This window comes from Lichenostomus cassidix, chromosome 2, assembly GCF_008360975.1.
Source record: "Lichenostomus cassidix isolate B80296 chromosome 2, HeHo_3.0, whole genome shotgun sequence".
NCBI classification, from domain to species: domain Eukaryota; kingdom Metazoa; phylum Chordata; class Aves; order Passeriformes; family Meliphagidae; genus Lichenostomus; species Lichenostomus cassidix.
The window spans coordinates 8,284,389-8,309,836 of NC_139482.1; the positions used below are offsets into that span (position 1 = coordinate 8,284,389).

Below are 25,448 nucleotides of genomic sequence, written 5' to 3' on the forward strand. Positions count from 1 at the left end.
TCATCTGAGTTCAGCAAGTCAGCAAAAAAGTTTAGGACACTTTATTATAATTGCATAGGGAATGGAAAGTAATGGTAAGGTGGTGACAATTTGGCCATCATACTCTACAGAGCTGAGCAACTGCCAAATACAGTCTTGATTGCTTACCCTGTCTAAATCAGGAATGTGTGTACAGAATGAGGCCAGAAGGACAATGCATCAGAACTTAAATTGTTTGGGGATTAGTCTGAGAATAAAAAAAATAAAATATTGTAGATATAAAATACTGCTCATTCAAAGGGTAAAACATGTGTAGCATTTATTTTCTTTCTAAAATTTAAGTGCCATTGATTTGTTTTAATATGCAGAAAGAGTATTTACAAAAATAAGAAAATCTCCCTGACAGAGTGTGCTGCTACCTACATTAAGGTATCAGTAACTCACAATTTTAAAAGTTCATAAGTCACTTCAGTAATGTTATCCTTGGCACTCAGCACAACAACTCAAGATCATCATTGTTGGGAAGGAATTATTTTTCTTGTTATTATTGCTACGCACCAAATCTTTATTCCTCTTTCTCTCCTGCTCAACAAGAGATACTCAGAAGTGTCAACAAGAGACTTTTAGAAGATGGCTTTGCTCTGAGCCACTCAGAGTGAAAAAGGAAGATCTTACAACCATATGGGCACCACAGATTTTTCCTGTCCTTTCGTTCCTAGAGGCAGGCCCTGGAGAGACTCTATAATAAGTTCCTCTGCAACGTGGATTGAATCACACTTTACCCATATTTTCTACAACTGTGGCTATCTTTGTGTCGTTGTTTTAATTTCTGTGGCATGCAGTTACAACAAAAGATGACACTCGCACACACTTGGAAAATTTGATTTCACGGAGTGAAGAAAATGTTAAGTAATGACATCTTTTTTTAAGAGACTGCATCTGATAAACAATTGGACTTCTGCAGGCCACCTGTACCTGGGAGCAATGTGTACACATGCATGCAGAGGCAAAAAGGTACAATCACAGGGCAGAGAACTGCCATTAGGAGAACACAAAAAGTCTCGCGGAATGTGTAATGAAGAAATGAGAAAGATGGGAAAGATTGCAGCAGGTGAGGTGGGTGGGTTAACACAGCACATATCTTTGAGAATGTGTTTGTCAGGGCCCTGCATTTCCCTGAACAGCTTCATCTGGGGCCCCCACTCGCTCCCCCCACTGCTCATCGGTCCATCTAAGCTCAGGAGTACCTGTCTCCAGCCCTTCCTCCTGGATGGACCTTGGACCTACATCACAGCTCTGTCTGGTCTCTCTGGATTCATGTCCTCACCCTGCCTGGGGCTGTCAGGGAATCCTGTGTAACCATTGCCAGGCTCTGCCCTTTCCCTCTGGATCCTGTGGGGTTATGTTCTGACCTGGGAGGGCACAGCCTGCGCTGGGGTCATGCTGGGGGCATCCACTTGTCTTCCTTCATGGAACAACCTGCTCTTGCGGCTCCCTGAGAATATTAAACCAGTCATGGCCTCAAGGGGCACATGCAAATCACAGAAACCCAGAATGGCTTGGGTTGGAAGAGACCTGAAAGATCATCTCGTTCCAAACCCTCTGCCATAGGGGAATAGGGACACCTCCCACTAGACCAGGTTGCTCAGAGTCCCATCCAGCCTGTCCTTGAACACTTCCAAGGATGGGGCATCCACAACTTCTCTGAGCAACCTGTTCCAGTGCTCACCACCCTCACAGTAAAGAATTTATTTCTAATATCTAATCTGAACCTACCGGCTTCCAGTTTAAAGCCATTCCCCCTTGTTCTGTCACTACATTCCATTGTAAAAACTTTTTTTCCATCTTTCTTGCAGGGCCCCTTCAGGTACTGGAAGGCCACAATGAGGTCACCCCAAAGTCTTCTCCAGGCTGAACAAACCCAGTTCTCCCAACCTTTCCTTGTAGGAGAGATGCCCCATCCCTCTAATCACCTTGGTGGCCTCCTCTGGACTCAGTCCAACAGGCTGATGTTCTTCCTGTGCTGGGGACCCCAGAGATCACCAAGACTTCTCAGACATTCATCAGTTGGGCTCATGTCATTTACCACCCACTTCTGCAGAAGGTAATAGCCAGGGTTAGCAGAGGATCTTGTGTGTTTCTGACACTGAAACTGGAACATGTCAAATATCAGTCAAAACTCTACTTCATAGAAACTCTGCTCTTTGCAGTTTCACGTTTCATTGGCTTCCTAGATGAGGTGGGGTTGCATCCCTAAATTGTCTTTGCTACTGTTAAAAATGCACAAACTCATGACCTAACAGGTTGCTTCTGTGCTAATAAAAATTAATTAATTAACTGCAAGGGACACCCAGACTAGTCCTTTTTCATATGAGACTTACAAAGTTTATCAAGGCTTAAGTCCAATTGAACAGAATCTTGTGACATTTGGAAAAAAAAATGTGCTATCATTGCAATATAGAGTGGTGGGATATTTCATCAGCAATGCAATGTGTTGAAACTATGAGCAAACATCTGATGTGGTATTTCACAACACACCAAACCCCATCGACATTTGTAAACAGTATTTAAGGAGGCCAGGCTTGCTTATACTGAGACTATGTTATCTGGGGAAATGCCAGGCTAATGCTTGCTCTTGCCAAGCACTCATTCCCTTATGAGAAGTCTGAAATGTTAAAATTTAGACTCTTCTGAATCATCCAAATCCAATGAAATCTCAAGAAATATTTTATTTGTCAGTCAGCTTGGCAACAGATACGGAGCGTTGTGCTCTTGGTATGAACAGCTGCAGAGTGCATACATCCTCTCCTGATGTGGGTCCTTGCCATTTGTTTGTTGTGATATGCCGATGTGAGAATTCATGAGTTAGAGCTCAATCAAATTTCCACTGCAGGGAATGAACGCTGGATTTGATCACCTATATTTATTTAGCACCTCGAGCTGCAGACTGAATGACTCATTTTTGATATTGCTGTTGTCCATCCCACCTTTGTATCTGGAAGGATGCAGTCACTGCGCTGAGAAATGGAGAATGGGCTAAGGAACGTAAAGGACCCTGAGGTGTAGTTTCACCGTTTGGGTCTGCTGCTTTTACATTACGGCCTTTTTCTCTTTGCTGCTTTTACATTGCAGCCTTTTTCTCTTCCCACTCCTCATGAGCTGTTGAGGCCCCATTCCTGTGCGCAGCCCACCTGCACCAGGGACTTCCTCCAGTGTATTTTCATGGCTGTGTGTACTTTCATGGCCACACAAAAGCCTCTACTGGGGTGTTCAGTCTTCCCACTGGTCGCAAAGTCTTTGCAAGGGGGCAATGTCCATCAGATGTCCATTTCCTCCTGGAGGAGCTCAGTGATGACCTTATTGCTCTCTCCATCTCCCTGAGAGGAGGCTGTAGCCAGCTGGGATCAGTCTCTTCTCCCAGAGACAGGATGAGACGAACTGGCCTCAAGCTACACCAGGGAACGTCCACGTTGGACAGCAAGAGGAATTTAATGGCAGGAAAGGGTGATGAAACATTGGAATGGGCTGCCCAGGGAGGTGGAGTCAGCGTCCCTGGAGGTGTTTAAGAAAAGACTGGAGGTGGCACTGAGTTGGTGGAAGTGTTTGGTCAAAAGTTCGACTCTGGGATAATCTCAGAGGTGTTTTTCAACCAAATTTATTCTGTGATATGCTTATCCTATGAAAAGTACAAACTATATAGATAGATAGATAGATAGATATAGATACAGACACAGATACATCCCTCTGTGTGTGTCTAACAAGCGCGTTGCCATAGTCTCCTGACGCTGAGGGCAGCCCTGTGCAAAGCCCGGCCGGACCCTCAGCACGGCTGTGGCACCACAGCGCAGTCCAGCTTCAGCCGCCCCTGCACACCGCACAGAGCTGCCCTGGAGCCCGGGAGCGGGGAAGTTTCCCCGGGAACGCCGCTGAGGGCCGGGCGGGCCGGGCCGGGGGCGGGGCGGCGGGCGCGGCCGTGTGTCGGGAGCGCGCCCGGCGGGCGGCGGGCGGCCGCCATCTTCTCTGCGCGGCCGGCGGGAGCGCTCCCGCTGCCCCCTCCTCCGCTCCCTCCTCCTCCTTCTCCCTCCTCCCACTACGCTCCGCCGTCGCCGCCGGTCAGGAAGGGGGCGACCGGGATAGCGAAGGCCGCGGGGAAGGCGGGGGACGGGGGAACAGCCCCGCGGGGGCGGGCGGGCCGCGGGGCGCCAGCCCGGGGGGTTCGTGCGGCCCCTCCGCTCGCCCTGCCGGCCGGCCGGGCCCCGCTCCCCATGGGATAAGCTGTAAACATGTTCAGCTTTGAAGGGGATTTCAAAACAAGGCCCAAGGTGTCCCTCGGAGGAGCGAGTAAGAAGGTAAGGAGCGGCGCCCGCCCGTCGCTGTGTGTGTGTCGGTTCCGCCGCCCCCCGCCCTGTTATCGGTGCTTTGCCGTCGGGCCTTCAGCAACGGGAGCAGCGATGACTAAGGTTTAATAGAGGGGAAAAACCCTCCCCTCCCCATGATGTGTTTATCTCCGATCTCCCTGCCTCTCTGTTATTATTATTTTCTGTCTAATCAGGCCACACCGTGCCAGGCTTGTAGAGTAGTAAGAATTGTGGGAAGCGAGGAAATGTCTCCTTGGCTCGTCCCCCCCGCAGGCGATCGATCGATGCCGCGAGTCGCGGCCGGTGGCACCTCCCGAGCAGTCGCTCTCCAGCTCTTCCAAGGGGAAAGGACTCGCAGACCGCCTGTCATTGCCCTCCGGAGGGAATGTCTGGCGCGGAGCCGGCTCGCCGTGGGGATGTGGGACACACACAGCCTCACACAACCCGAGTTGCTGGGCAGGCTCATCCACGTGAGCCGAGCTGCCGGGCTGGGCTCTGTCAAGTTTAGGTTCAGTCAATTTGTCGTGTGCGGAGCGAGTAGCAGTTAATTGTCAGCTGTACCGGACTGTTTGATCTCCTTGCGTTTATTGATGGGCAAGAAGCAGGGTGATTTATTCAGGTCTTGCTGATTGGACAGGGTAAGCAAATGTTTAGTCGAGCACTGAAGGGCACAGGACTTCGGCAGAACGACAGAAAGGACAAAGTGTTTTTAGAAGTGGCCTGATCTGTAGGGGTCACTTTAATTCACTGTGAAAATAGTGAGTCTCCCCGTTGTCATTGGAGATGACTGTGTGGGAAGCTAATGAGTATTTCCATTAGTATTTTTTGAATTTTAATTGGGTAAAAAAATAAGTCTTAAGTTTTTATTACAGTGCACTAAAAGGAATTTTGGTTCTTGGAAACTTTCAAGGTTTGGCAGTACAGTGAGCAAACGAGCAAAAATACTGCAGTATGTGATATTAAAATCACACTGAAGCTTTCATTTTGGCATATTGACTTAATAGGAAGAGATTTTGTACAGAACTGTATATAGATTATGCAGCGTTTTCTCTGATTCATCTTCTGTTTATCTTAAGACATTTCTGTTCATTAGGCTACATAAACTGGCTTTACATGAGTCAAAAGGCCATAAATACTCCCCTGCTTAAGTAGGAATTGGCAGGACATGCCCTGGTCCTCAGCTGTACATTTCAGGTACTTTGCAACTTTTGAGCCTGACTTGCTGATAGTGCTTCTTCCTGAACGTGTTGCCTTCTACAGAAGTAAACAACTGTCATAACATCTCCTTTTACACTAAGCAATTCCTGAAAATGTATCAGAATTATGTCTTTTAATTATATGGGACAAATTTATTAATGTTATGCAGGCATAAATTCCCAAGGGCAAATACTAGCATGTAAAGGACTGGAAACTGAAATTGATGCATAACCTTCACTCTGTGCAGTAGAGGTTGTGTTTCATGATGAGATTGATACTGACTGCTGCACAGATTTCACGATTTTGCATTGGTTCACTGAAGTGCTTGTGCTGCATCAGTGCAAATCAGTTACATGCAGCTTTGGGCATCATGGTTATATAGACATCCTAGAGTGCCCTTGAAATAGCTGCTTATTTTCAGAAGCTGTGCAGTACTGATGAAAGAATTTATTTAAACAGTACTAAAAACTACTTGTAAACACAGTTTACCTGAACTTCTGTGAAAACATTCTACAGCAGATTGGTGTGGGAAGTGTTTATGTGGGTTCCACGAGTTTCTCATTATTTCACATCACAGACTCCTAGGGATCATGTTTCTCATACCTATAGGCTTCGTTTTTAGGGAAGGCTGAATTGTAAAATATTTCCTTTCAGCTTTTTGCACACATACTAAAAAACCTCATTTTCTTTACAAATGCCCTTACCCTCCCAAATGGTGTGTAATTTTAGAAAGATACAGTGCTGTACCTCTGCCATGCTTTTGGTAGTTATCTGGATACTTAGTGCTGCCTGCTGTGATTCCTTTGGTGGAAGAAAGCACAACTCAGAAATACTAGTGCCATGCAGGCTGCTTAATGCTGAGAATAACTCTGTACCCACTTTGGGGAAGTTTCCTGAATGTGATTGCACCACTGCAGAGCAATGACAAAACCTCCCAGTACAGAAATGGGGACGCTTGTTTGAAGAGCCAGTCAGTGCTAAAGGTGCCAGCAGAGCCTGATGTGAGTACAACTCCACCAAAATAGTCATCAGCAGCACGATTAGAAGTGTGTTTTGCTGATGGAGCGGCAGCTGCAAACAGTAAGTGTGTTGGTCACAACTCACATGTGTTGACACCTGTCTGGCACTGCCGTGTGTGTCTGCAGTGTTCCCTTAGGCCTCACAAGGGGCTGATTTCTGTAACTTCTATGAGTGTGAGCACAGTGATGGAAATGTAATTGGGAACTTGCATCACTGTGGCAGTTAGAAGGGTACTGAATCTAGTGTGCTTTCTCATCACTAGCTTTTATGGCATTTTTGAATTACAAAAGCAGCTTCAGGTCTGGTTTTGCCCTGTTTGCATCTTACATTCATGGGTGTTGTGGTCTGAATTGTGAGTGCTCTGGAGAGGCACTTCAATCCACCAATATCTTTTGACCAAAAGGGTAGTTTTTAAATATCACTTGTTTTTGTTCTAGTCATGGGGTGCAAATTGGTGTTCTCAAAATTACTACCCCAGTGACTGAGCCTTCCAGAATATTATTGTAACATTATAATACTGCGTTGTACATAAGTGTAAAAATGTAGGTGGTATAGTCAGTGTTTGAACTTTTCCTTCCATACCTGCTTTCAAGAATCTGCTGATTCATCTGGACTAGTTGCCCTGTTGTATATGTGTTTGAGGGTGTAGATACAAGGTTTTATTTACAATGTGATAAGCTAATTTTAGTGGGTTTTATTTATTTATTTTTGTTATTGGGGTAGCTTATCATCACCGTTAAAACGTGGTGCCTTGCTTTATGAGGCTCTTAAAAACAAATTTTCAAATTTAGTTTAATTGTAACTGGCAAACCATACTGTTGTGCTTCTGAAGTAAAGCAGCCTCCAAAAGTGAGTGCTGTTATTGGAGTTCAATACAGGAACGTCTTAAATTACTCATGGACATTTTGTGCAGGACAGTAATTGTTGCCTGAAAGGCTGTGGCTGCAGAGAGTCTGTGGTGTGTTAGCAGGAAATGCAGAGCTGTGCATGAAGAGTTGGCTTGGGGTGCAGCTCAGATTGGACTCACCCAGCCCAACTGTGCAGGGGACTGAAGCAGATGGTTCTTCACCTGGGTGTTTTCCAGCCCATCCCCTGTGTCCTGTGTCCTGTGAACATATTTCTGCTAGGTGGAGTGTCACCGAGCCTTCTGGGGACAGCTGGCAAGTCTCATTGATTTTAGCATGAGGTTGAACATAGTACAAAATTGGTTTAACCACGTCAGCATGATCTGGTACAGTCAGGCCTCATGTTCCTTTAATAATTTCATCAGTATTAATAAAAATCTGAGCTAGCAAGGCTTCAGTACATCCATGCAGGGGATTCCCCAAGTCAGTGCTGAGATCTACAAGGGGCTCTGGAGCTCCACATAGTTTGATTATGTTGTGAAATGTATGAAGGACACCTTGTGAGTCTAGCAGCAGAAATGGTCAAAAGAATATTAAGTCGAATGTACAGTATCACTGGAGATACCTAAACCATGCTTTTATAAATCCCAAGACTGTTTAAAATAGAATATTTTAAAATCATCTCATAATGCATTATAAATATCCTCCTTTTTCAGAATTTGTAATACAGGTGAGTTAGCACTGTCATGAAAGTGAAAACAACTTCATTGAGTTTGGAGGTTTTTTTAATCTTTGGCTTTTTTTGTGGAAGACATGGAAGGTTACTTATGAGCAAATAGTGATGACTCCATCTGTACTTTAAAAAGTCTCTATAATTTCTTTTAATATGGACATTTTTGATAATCAGAGATCTTCAATTTACAAAGTTTGTTTATATTTTAATTTAGTAGTTACTGATCTGCATTCTTAAATTAGTAACATGACATTAAACATTACATTTTTGTGTATATTTCCCCTTTCAGCTGAAGTGCAGAGGTAGAACTCCAGAAGCACCTTGTTTGCTCTCTGTTGTCTGTATTCTGCACATGAAATAACTTTCTTGGAATAAAAATTTAAGTTTTACAAGCAGTAGGCTTGTGAGTGTATGGAGAGATCTGCCCAGGCTGGGATTGGTTATCGTGACAGATGTCTGTAGGATATAAGCATTGATGGGACAGTTAAAAAACAGTTCAGTTTTTCTCTTACTGATTGAGGAAAACTTTTACTAATTTTAGGAAGGAAAAGCTGCTATTTTATTATAACTTATTTTAACCTGCACCTTGTGACAGTGGAAGTGACATGATGCTAAGGATTTACAGTATGGGAGTTCTAGATTACAGTTACAAATCCAGTGTTTATTTTTGAATGGTGGGGAAGAATTGCAGCACTTTGGTCCCTAAGACCTTTGTCCCATAAGGCACATGGCATAGAGCTGTGTGCAGCTACAATACCTCATTCTGAGTCAGAACTGGGTTTTATCCAAGATCTTGCCATGTCCAAGCATAAGTCCTGAAATACTCTTTGAAATTCAGATCTGTGGTGTGGATGTATGAGGAGACCATCATGTTGTAAAATAATGGCTGTCAGTAGGAAACTACACAGTTAATACATACTAGATTCTTGGCCTTTTTTCCCCTTCTCAGTAACACTTGAAATTCTCCTAATTTGAAAGCAAGCTACAAAATACGGAGTTGTAGTTAGCTCACAGCAGTGATTACACTGTTATTTGCAGTTACGTGCTATTCTTCCAGATTCAAACCAAAAATTTCTGCTTTTATAAATACATTCTTCCTGCTTGTTTCTGAGAAAATGATGAGTCATAGAATGGTTTGGGTTGGAAGGGATGTTAGAGATTACCTAGTTCCAACCCCCTTGTCATGGGCTGGGACACTTCCCACTGGAAGTCACTGAACTCAGCTGTGTATACAATATACATCTTCAAAATCATAATAGGGACAAAATGAGCATAAATGTCAAAGCAATTTGTTGGCATTTCAGTTGGCCTCTTAGAGCCTCCAGTCAAGTCCTGGTTCCACTGTGTGGCTTTGTGGGTACCATGATGGAAGTGGTTCCAGATCCTACATCCTACAGTAAATTTTAGCTAAAATGCTGAGGTGTTTTCTGGGGAACACTGTGACATTGACTTTGGTGAGGCCAGGTTTTCCCAGACCAAATGCCTCCTCCTCCTAGTTCAAACTACCTTCTTCTGCAAGATGGTTTGCTCTGCATGTATCTCTGATTATTTACATCATTATTAAGAAGAGTCACAAACTGTTTGAAAGCAGAATATTTCAAGCTGCTGAACACACTTTACTCAGACATGTTTAATGGCATTTAAATTGTTGGGGTTTAGTTCAAGACACTGTAAGCCTTTTAAAATGCAAATTCCTTTTACTATTCAGATTAAAAAACCCAGTTGGAGTTCATCTTGTCTAACATAATGTTGGGAAGTAGAAACATGGTTGAGAAGGTGGGGGGCATCTCCCAGTGCCCACATTTATTCTGTAAAAATAAATGCTAGAAAATTCTCAATTTATTTGCTGGAGTTATTAAATACTCATGTAAAGGAGTTCTATTCTATAAATTGCTCAGGTCACTTCATTTGTTTTGGGAGTTGATACTGATTTTTATGTGGTTCAAGCTAAATTCAGCTGTAAAGTCATATTCCTCATTTAAAGGAAAGAAGAAAAGATTCAAGTTCCTGAGTTTTGTTGATGAGAACCATACAAGTTTTTATAACTGTCCCCAAAAATTAAAAGATCGAGTGCTTATTTGTTTTTTGAAGAAAATGTCATAAAAAGTCATATACAAGTATATGACTTAAAAAGTCATATACACATATACATTCACTTTTTCATAAAAAGTGAAATACAAAGCATTCTCAGCTACTAGCCAAAATAAACCCTGCTTGTTTACAAGTAAGCATCAAACTTTATTAATAATATTTATCTTTTTTGCTTCAGTATGTTATTATTCTTTTATAAAAATGTGATCAGTGTTTAGCTAGTACCTGAAAATAATTACTCAGTTTCATCTTTGCATCTGGCATATTTAGGTTTTAAACTTATTTGCTATAAGATGGCTTGATTAACATAGCCCTCCAGGAGTGTTCAATTTCAGCTATTTTAAGGGTCAACAGATATTAAAAGTGTTGAAAAATATTTAATTGTATATTCATTTTGTTTTTCTGAATCTGGATTTTGAGCCAAGAGGGATGAAAGTTTATCTCTCTCAAGTTTATCTCTCTCTCAAGGACAAAGTGTTCAAAAGCAGGATGAAAAGAATAAATTTCTGTGTTTGTGTACCTTATTTAGTCTTTGTCTAGGATACGTGAAAGCTAGGGGTTCTGCAAACATACTTTTGGAACCAAAAAGTGTATTTCAGCAAAATTAGGATAAGAAAACAATTTTAATTCATTTTTTCCCCATTATAGATTGAACTGGTATTTTTGAAGCACTGACATTGACGCTGTTACAGTGTCTGTCAGATGTGGCTCTTCTTATGAACTGCTCTCTTACAGCAGTGCTGCTACTTGGAGCTTTGCTGTGATGAATAATACAGTACCTAGCAGTTTTATCCCCATGTACAAATTAACATTTCAAATGTTACTCAACATTTCTTTGGTGGCAGTCACAAGTTTTCCTTTCTGTATACTGTCCTCCATCTGCTTCTCTGTTTTCACCTCTTTCCTCCTTCTGTCTTACCCTTTGAGTCATCGCATGTAATCTTGCATGTGTATTGCTGTCACATACTGTTTCTCTGCCTTCCTGTTTCTTTGTGCCATGCCTCACAGAAAACTTCTCAAATTGGGCTTTTCATGCTCCTGCAGCTTGTGTGCTAGAGCAGGAGCTTGGTTGTCCTTTCTCTGTTGGAGAGAGCATCAGGCAGGAAAGGGACTGCCAGATGTACCCTACATTGCATGAAAACTCACAATGTTCTGCACTTGGGAGGGGAAGCCCTGAAGGAAGGAGACCACATCCTAAAAAGTGTCAGCACTGTGGTTCATTGGGTGGCTTTTCACTCCTTTTGAGACAGGCTTGACAGAGTCAGGACAAGCTCATGCTTCCTTCCCCCTACCTTGTCTGCCTGCCTTGAGAGGTGGACTCAACACCTGACGAGTGCCTGTCTGGCAGGTGTAGAAAGACAGTGGCACGACCATCCCAGGGGTGAGGCAAGGTGAGGAGCCAGCAGTGAGTCAGGTGTGATCTTTGGGAGTTCCTGCCAGGCCATCTCCTGCCGTGAGCAGCTCAGGCTGTGGGCAGCAGGAAGAGAGAGGTGCTGAAATGTAGCTGTCGCTGGCAGCAGTCAGGAGACTCCAGGTGGGACTTGTCAAACGTGCATTACTTGTGTAATGCTGTTGTCATTCACAACCAGCCACAGAACACTGAGTTTGGCTCCTTTTCACAGTGCTGGTTGTTAAGGGGCAATTCAGAGAGGGTTTCAGAGGTGACTGTGCAGTTACCTGTCTTTAAGAAATAATTTTGTTGGAATGCCTTTTCTAGGTGAAGAAGATTGTTTCATGGTTCTTTTCATCTCTTTCCTACTTGCTTGCACATGTACTGTTACTTCTTAATTTTTGATGAGACAGTGTATTCAGTCTTGGTGTAATAACTCTTAAGAGGATATATTTTTCTTGCATTTAATTTAAATGTATTCTTTAGTCATAGTTAGGATCTGTGTATGTCTCGTGAACATGAGTAACAGTATTATTTTACCCATAGTAATCCTTTAAAGGTGGGATGCACTTACCTGAATATTTCATTGCCTTAGGAGAGTTCTATTTTGTTTGATTTATACTTTAACAAGTTGGCATTTTTCTGTACAGGTACTCAAAGCAAGAATGTGGCTGACTACAAACCTAACTTTTGTTAGTTTTAAGAGTGGATTGGTTTAAAGAGTGGTTGCCATAAAGAGACCCAGTTCCTCATCAGTGAAAAGCTGGTGATACACTAAGTGAGGATACGCTGCCCTGTTATATCTCCCTCTCTCTTCAAATGGTTTAAAATCGGTTGGTTTTGATAAGCCCTCTGGCCTCTTACTTTCCTTTATCTACTGATCGATCATTTGTATTTACTGTGTTTCTTTGTGGTTTTTCATTCCATTCTCTTCTCTACTCTCACATAGCAATGTGTTTTCCCTTTTCTGTATGTTGTTATGCTTTTTCTTTCAATGTTCTCTGAAGTGTAAGAACAAATTAAAAAGCATTGTTTCTAAGCAGAAATGCACTTTACATGGTGCTGCCTGCAGAACGATCACTTCTAAACAGGGGCATTTCAACAACTTCTTTAATGCATGAGATATCAGCTGTTGGAAAAAAGTTCTGGAACTTCAAGCCATTTGTTGGTTATTAATTTAGAAGCTTTTTTTTGTCTTTGTGTGTGCCTTTCTTACTGCTTGAGTGGAGATGCATCATCCTTATGTGTGGATTTTGTTACATTTATTTATACTGTGTTTAACACGTGGAGCAAACCCTGTCTTTAGAGGGCAATAGCTGTAGTTAGTGGTGTCTTTGGCCATAAATACTGTCTTTAGAGGAAAAGATGGTTAACCTTCTTGTGGGATTTTTTTCTTTTTCTCTCTCTTGGTGGTCTGCGTTAGAGTATTTTCTATACTAAAGAAAGTAAGAGAATCGTGAGTTTGCTTCCTCTGTATAATCAAAAGAGAAATGCCAAAGAGTTTTGCTCTCCTTTTTAGTATCTGCTGATAAACATTGAAAGTATTCCAGCACAGTTGTTTCAGTTGTGGTTAAATATTTTATAAACATTTGTTTGCCAACTTCAAATTGATTTTTCTGTATTAAAATACAATAAATTTTCAGTTTGAGTATTTTATTTCTTAACTTTTCTGGGCTGATGGGAACATAGGGAGAAAAATGAAGTTGTCATATATGTCATAGTGTCAAAATATGAAAATAGTTTCCTTAAATCTGATGTTTTACTGGATTTGGGAAATTGCCAGGGTGCTTTCATCTCCCATTGCCTGCAGTGGAAACTGAATACTGTGCATCAAAATGGAATTATTTTGTATATTTCCTTGGAAATTACCAAGAACCATCCAGTAAGAGAAGTGCAAATAAGTCTTTGTTTACATATTGTAATCTATGAGTACTCATTTATGATTGTGGTTTAAAAGCTAATGCACAGGTTTTGTCTTGAAATAATATTGCGTTTTTAGGACTCAAGAATATTTTAGTAGTCTTTTCTCTATTGGTGAGATCACTGTCCTGAAAATTTGGTTTGTAGCCATAATTTGGGTGAAGAGTTCAAAATTTTAAAAGAAAAAATTCCTGCCATTTATGCTATGGGTCTCTCTTGACATCTTTTATGGACAAGTTTGAGAAAAAGGATAAGTAAATACAAGAGCTTCATGCTTCTTTGCAAGTTTGACAAAAGCATGGGGCTTTGGAACAGGATGTGATTGCTCTGCACGTGCCACAACTTGCTGTGTGCACCTGGGCCAGGGATTTATGTACCCTCCAGGCAAGGAAAACACTCCGGATTCTGGTGTGACCTGGTGCGAGTGGGGCCTTATTGTGCTCCACTGTGCCGTTTGTGAATGGGTGATGTTTGCCAGGGTTTTGGGATGCTGAGAACACAAACGTGGGCAGGGATCAGTACAGTTTGCTGCTCTTTGCCTGTCCCTTTTCATAGGGACACAGCTTCCCTCCTTCACTGTTCTTTTGGGAGGGCTGTGAGTCATGTGTTTTTGAGTTCAGAAAATGATTAACACCTACTTTTCTCTATATCTTACATGTTACGTGTTCCGAGCAAAGTGAGGTGCCTCAAGTGAAGTCTGCATTAAATATCCTGAACACAGCTGAAGCATGTTTGAATGAAAATACAGTAGTATCTTTATTTGTGTCTTACAGGAAGAAAAGGCTTCTCTCCTTCATCGTACTCAGGAAGAAAGGAGAAAACGAGAGGTAAAGTAGCCTGTAAGCGTTTGCCTGCCCACTGGACTTTTCTTTAGTGTAACATTTACAGTGCAAAGTACTTCTGCTTCAGTTGCACTTTGTTGAGTAATGTTTTCTTTCAGTTTGCAAGTTCTGCATAATCTTAAAGTATGTTTTAATTGGCAAAACAGGTTGAGTGCTTTAAGATGTTTCTTTGGAGTTCTTTTCATCTCAAAAGAAGATAAGCATGTGCTGGGTGCAAAGTGAAATTTCCCTTTTATTTTGATGTTCATTGGGTCTAGTCTTTGTTGAGAAAAGATAGGGATTTGTCTAGTAAATTGCAAACTTGACCTTGTCTGTAATCTATTACTATGGATTGGTCTCAGCAGACTTTCTTCTGCTCCTGGTTCTGCTGTGGTTTCTTGATTGACCTTTAGTAATTCACTTCCCCAGTGTGTGTCTCAGTTCTGTGGAGGTAAAATCAGAACAGTGATTCTTGAATGCTTTGAAAAGTTGTTCAAGTGCTTTGAAATCACTTGGTAATTAAGGAGCAGTGAGAAACTGATGTGTAAAGCTTTAGGCAACCTTAATACTGGTTTGTGATGAAAGCTTACTGCTCTGGATAATTCAGTCTGGAATAATGCAAAGGAGGAATAGGCATTGAAAGGGAAAAAACAAAACTTCGTAATATGGAATTAAAGTGAATATGTTAATTTTACCATTTTTTCCCACTCCCCTCCAATATAAATTGAAAAAAAATTGGTGTTAAAAATTATTTATAAAGTATAACTCTGCAGGTTTCATGCTCGTTAAGAAAACAGCTCTTTGGCCCTTAAAGGTGTGTTTGACTCATGCTAGATTAAGCACAAATTCTGCAGTGGCTCCTCAGTTTCTGTGGACAGTTACTGCTTTTTTTGTCTTTCCAGTGTGGGTGTGTAATTATTGACCAAGTTTAAGTATGAAAGTACCAGGATTTCACCTGTTAGTTCAGAATTCCACGTTATGAATCAAATTTATGATCAATGAGTACTTAGCCTCATATGTAAAAATTCTTCTTTGTCATCCATAAACCCATTCAGCTGCATGTCTGTGTCCTTTGCAAAGCTGGTGCAGAGCCATACACACATCCCTGTGTGTGTACACATGTGCACACAACGATTTGCTGTGGCATGGAGCACATTTTCACAAAATGAATGACTCCTCTGAGAATAAAATCAGCTATGGATTTTAAAAAACTGCCTGTAGCAGAGTCTTAGCAGTGACCACAGACTTAAAACCTTTGCAATTATGGGTCTCTAATCGACAATTATGTGATATAGAAGTGGTACCTGGAGAAAAGGAGAACATATCTGTGTTTTAGTTGAGCCTTACATTATGTTTGTGAAGAGACACTGCCTCTCTGAAACTCTCTCCTGATTGCACTCTTACTGTGGATACTTTGAAGAGAAAAATACCCTTTGGCCTATCAAAATTTTGATTGTGGTCCATTCTTGAGAGGTAATTAGAGTCTTCAAGAATCTGCTTAGTCAGAGAAGTTGCTTTGGGAGCCAGGGTTTAAAAAAAAAAAAAAAGGCCTTGAATAGCAATTTTGTCTGGAGTTTTCTCTGGTTAGTTTATGTTGTGTTTTTAAGTTGGATGTGTCTTTATGGGACAGTAAATTAGAAATCAAGGTTTTCTGAACTAAAAGTTTCTGTGAACTTAGCTAAAAGTATTTAAATTAAATTTATGAAAACATTTTGGTGTTTTGTTTTGCTTGGTGGGCTTCAGAATTATAGGTTCATTATAGTTCAAGGATTGATTGGGTTAAAATTTCTCTTTTTAAAGCAGGCTTCTAGATCCTTGAACATTTCCTTCAACCACTGCTTTATAGCTTTGGGTTCACGAACAACTCTTTACTTGGCTCTTTTATTCCCTAAGAAACCATATGGGCATTGTTAGAAACATAATTACAGTAGCCACTTCCTGTAGGTATTTCTTGTAAAGGGATATGCTGAGGGTGTTGTCACGAAACCCTCCAAGTGCTCTTTCCGTAGCATCTCAATCCAGCTGGCTTTCAGTTCCTCAGAGACATTGGAAAGGAGTGATTTTAGCTACTCTTTCCACCTGCTGAGGAAGATGTCATAAAAGATACTTCTGGCTGGGAGAAGAGATTATTAATTTCCATATTGTGCTCCTGGGCCACAGTGAGCTTTAAGACTCATTTTCCTTTTGACAGAGGTTTTGTCTCCAAATAACAGATTTTTAAAAAATGGTTTTCCCAACATCTAAACTGTGCCAGCATCATAATGCTTTTATATTATTTGAATGAAAACAAGTAAGTGGGGTGTTGAGTCTTTAATGTTTGCTGGTCTGTGCAGAAGGAGGAATGCTGTCATTGAATCTGATGAATGCGTCAACATTTTCCAACATAGTATTAAGACTACGTTTAATAAAATGCATTAATAATAAAGTGATGCAAAATAATAAAATGTTAATGTTGATTTCAGTGGTATTACATACTTATTGAGTATTAAATATTCTTTTGCAATATCGAATGGTAAATTTGCATTTAAAAACATTAAAAGTATTCACACTGGTTTATGTGTATTGGATACAAGTATTAAAATAATTTATTTTACTAATAATTATTGCCTAATTTTCATTAAAAACCCATTTTGAATACAAATATATTTGATAAAATGGTAGAAATAAGAGTCAGTCCTATGGAGTTGATTTTAGTTTTCTTTGTTTTACAGGAAGAAAGGCGGAGGCTGAAAAATGCAATAATAATCCAGTCATTTGTAAGAGGGTACAGAGACAGAAAACATCAAGTTAGTACCTGTTTATTTCGTTAGAAAGATGCGAAATGGTTTAGCTGAAAATGAGACTTCCTAGTAATAAATAATTTCATTGAAAAAGCTTTGAGTATTTGTGTATTTCAGAAAGTGGAAGTTCTTCTTTCCCTCCTAAAATTTTCATTTCAAACTCAATGTTTTAGTAAACAGATTATATTGTGCAAAGCACAAATGTGCCTGGACCTCAGTGGGAGGGATCATGCAATGTTTTATTTTAGCTGATAAATTAAATGAAAACCATTTGGTATTAAGAACTTTCACATGCCAGTAGAGCTTGTAATACTTTTTACAGTATGACTGAGGTGGTAGTTTGAATCAAAAAGTTGTCCTATGTTGCTGTTGGTTAGATTCTTCTAAGAAAGAGTTTAATTTGTTTAAATTCTTTAATTTGGGTAAACTAGACTGAAATGTTTGATGTAATATGTTTGATAAGCAACAGATTTGTTGCGTGTGGTACTGAGTTACAGAGTGGAGTTACGCTTCAACTATGATACCACGTGTATTTTTTGGGCTCTTAACAAATACATGTTGTGTCTGTTCTGCTGCTTTGCAACCACTTGGGATGGGAAGCTGAAGTTTTGCATCTCTGTTTTAAATCATAACCATTACTGATACTTCGATGCATGTTTTATTTTGCAGTACTCTATCCAAAGAAGTGAATTTGATCGCTGTGCTAATTTGGCCCAATCTGGAGGAACCTTCTCTACTGCTAATGGAGCGAATTTGACTCTTCTAGTTCGCCAGTTACTCTTTTTCTATAGGCAGAATGAGGATTCAAAGCGTTTGGTGAGTACTGGTGCAGACTTTGATCCATAGTACTTGCATTTCATGCACTTCAAAAGCAGTCTTTTACTTGAAAGATTTTGAAGAAATGCACTTTAGTAAATTCATTTAAGAATTCTGGCTTTTACCTGCACTCTGTTTTTCATTTAGTCACAATAACTTAAAATTAGATTTTAGAAGTGTGTGTGCCCACACGTTTACATAGTATGTGAAATGAAGCCTTGAAAAATTGTGTGTGTATTATTCACAGCAAGTTTTTAAAGATAATAATACTTCTCTTGGAATTTTAGTTTTTGGGCAGTATTTCTACTTAGCCCCCTGATCATTCCCAAGGTGTTTATGTGATTTTTTTTTTTTTCACTGTTCAATATTGCTGGCATATCAATTGCAAAGTCACTGCCAGCTTCCCAAATGTATGAGTAAGTGTTATTCACAGTGGCTATTAATAATGGATGTTAAAGAATTATGTCTGTTTAAAAACAAAAAATTAACAGAAAATATTGTTGCCAGAGTAAAGTTATTTGAAATGTAGTTCAGTCTTAACTTCGATAGTTTAGTTCTAGTGGTCATGGAGTTTATAATGGGTAACAATTTTTTTTTCTCAACTGAACATAATTCAGTCTAAGTTTGTATTTTGTAAGTCCTGGAGAGGTTCCACAACAGCACTGAAATTTTACTGTCTGAGTTGCAATAAATGGTAGAATTTGTCTTTATAAACTGTAAATTTGTGCATCTGTATATTTTAATCTTGTTGCAGGTATGGATGTGTCAGAATTTAATTAAACAGAGTTCTCAGTTTGTTAAACAATTGGATGGTCCAGACAGACTTACTTGCTTATTCCAAATAAAAAGACTGTTGGGGCTGTGTTGCAGGTAAGTTCTTTTTTTCTGTGCTACTACGTAAAAAGTGTTCAGAAATTATGTTGGGCTCTTGTTTGTTTCTTTTTGCAGCAAATGAAGTATTAAATGTAAATTTATTTTATGTAGAGGACTGCTTATATTAAATATGTGTAGGCCATAGTAAAAGATACCTCTGCCTATGTAGAACAAGGGAATGTTCTTAAGCTCTGTTGATTTTCAAGTTCAATATGTGCTTAAGGGATCCTTTCCTAGGATAGGCCTGAGTATGTTCTTAACTGTTTTTGTACAGTGATATCATTGGCAGTATTTGTGGAAAACAGGTTTTCTTGGGAACTGATAATGTTTAGATGTTATTACCTGAGGTAGACTAATGTTCCAAGGATATGCTTTGGATATATGTTGTTTCAAAACTAATATAATTCAATATGCCTTTCCTCACAGTTTATTTCGAACTTAAGGCACATTAAGCAGTTACATTATTGGCTTCAGTGTTAAATTTATTATTCATAGTGGATCACAGGAAGGTAAATCTATTAAGGTGACTTGAATATCTAGCAGCTATTCTTATTCTATTATTAGAAAACTATATATTTGTTCTTATCAATAATAGGGACTAGTCATACTCTGCAGAGCTTTAAAATACACTTTTTTAAAAAATAGTTTCATTTAAATCACTGAGCTTTGTGTTCTTGTAAGTGTATATACTGTACTTATGACAAACAGGGACAGCAGATACTAAAGAAGATTTTAGTGATGGGCTTTAAAGTCTGTGTGCAGTGGGACACAGCTGTGGTCTCCTTGCATTGAATTGTACATTTTCACTGCAGTGGAAATTGTGTTTTTGTAAGTGTGGTTCTTAATACAGATGAGGAAGAAAGCACATTGTTAGGGCAAGTCTGCCTGTACCCACCTCACTAAAAAAATCCTTTGAATTCTAAACAGACTCTTAACCTCCATAATTTCTGTGGTTATTTATAGCTGTTAAATAAGCAACTTGTTAAAAGTATGGGAATGGTTGTATTTCAGTCTGTAATCAAAGACTTCTTGTGTTAGTTATGCATATGATGTTCCCTAGCATTTGTTCCCAGCCTGTGCTGCTCTGGGGCTTTCATGGCTTCATTTTTAATATGGTTAGTAATACATGTTGGAAAAACATGTATTTTGCTTTGCTGCTCTTCCAGTTTATGCAATAAACCTCCAAATTTTCAAATCACTGAGGGCAAGAATTTAGTAGGATTTAAAGGTAGAATGCCATATTCATAGATACCCTAAAATTAGGAGTTACCATTATGAAGATGCCATCAGAAAAATGTAGCTAAACTACTGAGAGCACCTGGAAACCAAGTAGATCGAAATAGTTACTTTAAGGGGAATATAACAAGTTTTTAATGATTTTAGTTCTAAATCAGTGTACATATGGCTGTGGTGAAATAAGAGAAATACCTTGTTAAGTAATTTTAATTTCATTTCATTTATAGGCTACTGCAAAATTGCAATGATGACAGTCTGAATGTTGCACTTCCTATGAGAATGCTTGAGGTATTTTCATCTGAGAATACGTATTTGCCTGTTTTACAAGATGTCAGCTATGTGACATCATTAATTGAACAAATTTTGCACTACATGGTTCAAAAAGGTGAGTAGCTAGGAACTAGAAAGTCGGGGAAATACTCAGAAATTAAACACCTGAAGACCATATTGTTTAATCAAATTTTTGTCTTTGCCACGGACATGATCAATAAAGTGCTGCATACCCTAACCTATACATTAGGTGGATATTGTGCTTATAATAAGATCATGGCTTGAGAAATTACTGCTTGATTTATTGGGAAATTCTGTTTATAGAGTGAATATTCTACCAAGTTCTTTATGCAGACTTGTAGCACACATTTTGAGAGTGGGTGGATATTGCCTAACAGAAGTTCTATTCCAGTATGTGTTTAACAAGCTCATGTGGACACACACACACACAGAGACAGATCTAAGCTTTAGTTGTGTAAAAGTTGGTCATTGTGTTGAAGTATTGTTCTCTGTAAATGTTTAAAGGTAATGCCACTCTAGAATAATAATGAATATTATCCTGCCAACACTCAGACACCTTGCCAGAGATGGTGGCCTGATTTTTATTTCTCTCCTACCATCATCAGCAAAACTGTTTGCTAAACTGCAGTCAGTGACACCTGTGCAAACATACCAAAAGTTAATGAATTGGGTAGTTAGCACCAAAATGATGTTTTATTGCAAAGAACTTCCTTATTCTGGGGATGTCTGAAATAAATGATCTTGCCTCTTCGATATGGTAGCTTGAGTTTGCAAAACTTGTGCAATGTGAGGAAAGATAAGAGCATTTTGAAATAAACCTCTTGGATGCAGCCTCATTGGTATAAAATGCAGAAAGAGCATTTTCCAGTCATTAGTTAATGGAATATTTCTATATAATATTTAAAGTACATTCAGTGAACTAGACTACCTTATCCTGTTACTAAGGATTTAGTTTTAACTACTCTATTTTGTAGTCACTGTGAGAAAAAAAAGACTTTCTGTTGTAGTACATTTATTTTACTTGCCTTGGCATAAAAAAAACCTGTAGGAGTATTTGTGTTTGTCTCATTATTTTTCTGTAATAAATAAGTCTTCCAAAATGTATATATTTGTTCTTTTAATGTAATATTCAGTCCTCACAACTGGTATATGTAAGTTTGAGATCACAGAATCATTAACTTTTTACTAAAATTTAGCTTTCTGATTGCTTATAATGAGAACAAAAAGAAGCAGTTTTGTGCAGCTACACATGTTCTGTCTCCTCATCACTTCTGATGCTTGTAAAGAACCTGTTATCAGTTTTTATTAGTATGTTTTTGGCTATAATTTGTCTTCCATGTGATCAGCACTGCTAAGTCATTCCTTTATGGGGATGTCCACTGTGACAAGTTAGGTGGTCCCTGAGAAGGAGTCTTAGACTGAGCTCTCAGTGATGTGACTCTGTTTATGCATTTACAGTGTTCCTGTAATTGTGGAACTTGTGTCTTAGTTTAGGAGTTCATTGAGCAAGAGGAAGTTGGTTTAAGGAGAATGAAATCACGTGGTTCCATTTGTACTTCAGTGAGACAAAAATAAATTACTCTCTACACGTCTTTATGGCATGGGTGATAATGCATTTTATTACTGTCTGAGAGACAGTTCTGTTCTGGAAATAGTGATTGTATCCTTCAGCTTACTAAGGCAAGGTGGTCACAGAATTGAGACATTCTGCCAGCAGGCCTTCATGCCTGTGTGATGCAGTCATGTTTTGGAGTAGAGTGGAAAATTCTTAATTTTTTGTGAAAAAAAGTGGAAGAACAAAGTGGCTAGAGTCACTTAAAAGAGAAGAAAACCTTCTTCATAAATCGTTATTTAAAGAAATCAAATTATTCACTTCATCAGCAAGAAACGATTAGTCCTTGAAAATCTGAACTGAACTGAAAAAACTGGCTCTGACTACAATTATCAATGAATGATTTTGTAATATGATATTTCCAAAGAGATTGCTGATACAGGTTGTTAATTATGTGAGTGTGACTTGGACTATTGTAAAATGTCTTCCTAAGTCAAGCTTCGTGTAATGAATTGTAAAGTATTTTTCAAGTTAATTTAAATTGTTTTATATGGAAAAGAAGAAAAATAATACTGTGTTTAAAAACTGATTTTTTTTTTCACTTGCAGGCTACTACAAGTCGCTTTATTTGTTAATTAACAATAAGCTTCCCTCGAGTATTGAGTATTCTGATGTTTCTCGTGTCCCTATTGCAAAAATACTTCTGGAGAATGTTCTGAAGCCATTGCACTTTACATATAGCTCCTGTCCAGAAGGTGCAAGGTAAATAAAAACAATATTAAACATTTGTGTACTCATTTAGTATAGTCAGAGGTGCAGTTTGTTGTTGTCTAGTGTCCAGCCATTCTTTCAGGGCAGTTTGTTGATTTATTTGCATAGTAATGATTTTTTGTAACACTGTACATCAGTGAAACAATGGAGTTTCAGGTGTGTTTAAGAAAAGGGCAATAAAATGGTGAATGCTGCAATAAACAGCACAGAGAGCAGCAGGTATCACAACACATACGAATGAGGGTGTGGAAAATTTAGATGAGAGCAGAGATGCAGCTAAGGGTAGATGAAAAGAATTTTAGAGTTTAAACGAACTTTGTGATAGATGAGCTGAGGTTTAAGGGGATAAATTACTAAGTCATTTTACAAGCATAAAGAGTCAGGTATGTAGACAGAGGGAACATAAATCAAATTCTGGTTGTATCACATGCAGTAGTGTTTTGTGTTAAAATAGGAATTTGTGTAAAAAGTCTGAGTTTGTTAGATGTATTTTTTCTTCAATTTTTATAAACAACATATTTAATTTCAGAATAGTTTTCTCTGATTAAATGAAAAATTTAAAGGGTAAAATTGCATGTAAGATCATCAGGAAGAGGATTTAGAATACAAAGTAAATTTTTGAGAAATCAGAGAAATTTGATGTCCTAGGACAGGATTAATGGAGCACATCTTTGCAATCCTCTTGATAGATGTGTTCATACTTGCAAAATGATCAATTTTTCCACAGATATAATTGCGGGAAATTTTGCCTACGTTTTCTGTAGTAACAATTTTTTTTCCTTTCAGGCAGCAGATTTTTGCAGCCTTCACAGAGGAGTTTCTGGCAGCACCTTTTACAGATCAGATATTCCATTTCATCATTCCAGCGCTTGCTGATGTGCAGACCATTTTCCCTTATGAACTCTTTCTGAATGCACTATTATTAGCAGAAAGTGGATGTTCAAGGAGAAGCGATCCAGCCCCATGGCTTTTCTACTTTGTGTTAACAGTTGGAGAAACATACTTGGGTGAGCAAGCTGAGTGGCCAATTCACTGTTTATTTCATGCTGGAACTAATATGTATTTCAAAAACATGGTTCATTGACAAGTAAAGAGGACAAAGGACAGTTTGTGGATAAAACAGTTGGAGAGATCTGTTTTGTGACCTATTCTTATGCTTCTAAGTAAAAAATGCACTAATTTGATAATATTTGGCATAACTTGTTTTGGTCAGGTATTTCTGGTAAAACATTTTTATAGCACAGTGTGATCTTGCTGATGATCTTTTGTTTTAATATATGTGCTCTAGGATCCCTTTCAGAGGAAGGACTTCTTGTGTATTTGAGGGTACTCCAAACTTTTCTCTCTCAGCTGCCAGTGTCTGCTGCTGGTACAAATTGTCAAGATGCAAACAGTGATTCTGAAGATGAGGATGAAGAGATCAGTAAAATGGCAACTACACCGGTAAGCAGTGCAGAATTTCTGTGAATGGGTTTGTACTATAGCAGCAGCAGCAGCAGCAAAGATAGGCAAAAATATGATCACTCTAAGTCCAGTATTTTTCTATAGATGTAGAAGGGAGCATGTTTGCTTCTATAAAAACAGATGACTGTTCACTGCAAGCAAATGGAGCTGGTTGGTTACATTAAAAACAAAGCCCTTCCTGTAAGAGATCCTAAGTACAGGTAGTGTCTGTGGAAGGACAAAGCTATTATTTAAAAAAAAAAAAGGCTTAAAATTACCTTTTTACATTTGTATTTTACAGACACTATTACTCCCTGTATTCTGTAGATCCATGATGATGCTATCATGAAACATATCTGATACACCAACTTAGTATTCTCTTCTTTTTTGTCATGGAAATAGTGCAAGTTCAACTACAGTCTTTGCACTGTGGAATAGGTTTGTATATATCCACTAACTCAAAAGCCCTCAAAGGGAAACACCTGCTTTTTGTAATAAAGTGTAGAGACAGTGTTATACATAGAACTTTTTCACTATGGTTTAAACTTAGAATAAATCTGTGGTAACTTTAGCCTCCTAGTACTTGTATCAAGGCTTTGACTAACCAAAGTTGGGCAGATGTAAATTCAGCAGTTTCTTACTGGCCTTTATGTAATCTTTCAGAAGACACTGCCATTCAAAAGGCTTAGTGTGCAGACCTTCCTTGTAGAATGTGAGAAATTTCACCATATTTAGGGTTCATTTAAAAAAACCAACGTAGGAGGAGCCATGCTGCCAGACAGTACTTGCAGCGTTTTACTTGTGTGGTTTTAGATTTTGGTTTTAGACCAAAATCTTTACCAGGATAGTGTGAATAAAATACTTAATTTGTCAGACACACACATTGTGTGCAGTGTAAATATTGGCAGATTCTACTTGTGGCTTAAGAGATCTGTGGTGTTTAAGCGCAAATTTCTTTTCACAGATAACTTACACTAGTTTGTAAATAAGAGAACAAAATCTGCTCTGAGGAGGAGCAGATTTATAATTAATATTTATTGCAATATTTTTTGTGTGTTTCTCTTGTGAATTTTATATGTATTCCATATTTTCATGCATGCCTGTATTACAAAAAAAAAAAAAAAGGTGAGTGGGTGGGGAACTCCTCTTTCTTAAAAATTTATGATTGGTTAATTTGTGTACTTCAGTGAGCCTGGCAGCTTTGCTCAGTTGGGGACAGGATGAAGATAGGAAATTAGGAGAAGATTGTATGCCAAGAGAAAGCATTCCTCTTCACACAGTGCTGGTACTACCCAGATGTGTGTTGACCACCCTGAACTGCATTGTCATTTT

General features: G+C 39.1%; 1 protein-coding gene across 1 annotated transcript in view; it reads left to right on the forward strand.

The window, feature by feature from the left end:
• Positions 1 to 3,973: 3,973 nt before the first annotated feature.
• Positions 3,974 to 25,448, forward strand: part of UBE3C (ubiquitin protein ligase E3C) — a 67,840-nt gene continuing 46,365 nt past the window's right edge. Inside the window, exons 1-9 of the mRNA XM_085050279.1 lie at positions 3,974 to 4,328; positions 14,307 to 14,360; positions 17,066 to 17,140; positions 17,804 to 17,950; positions 18,705 to 18,820; positions 20,287 to 20,444; positions 22,511 to 22,664; positions 23,460 to 23,680; positions 23,962 to 24,116. Coding sequence (XP_084906405.1) covers positions 4,263 to 4,328; positions 14,307 to 14,360; positions 17,066 to 17,140; positions 17,804 to 17,950; positions 18,705 to 18,820; positions 20,287 to 20,444; positions 22,511 to 22,664; positions 23,460 to 23,680; positions 23,962 to 24,116 — 1,146 coding nt within the window. The 5' untranslated portion in view covers positions 3,974 to 4,262. The remainder of the gene's footprint in view (positions 4,329 to 14,306; positions 14,361 to 17,065; positions 17,141 to 17,803; positions 17,951 to 18,704; positions 18,821 to 20,286; positions 20,445 to 22,510; positions 22,665 to 23,459; positions 23,681 to 23,961; positions 24,117 to 25,448) is intronic.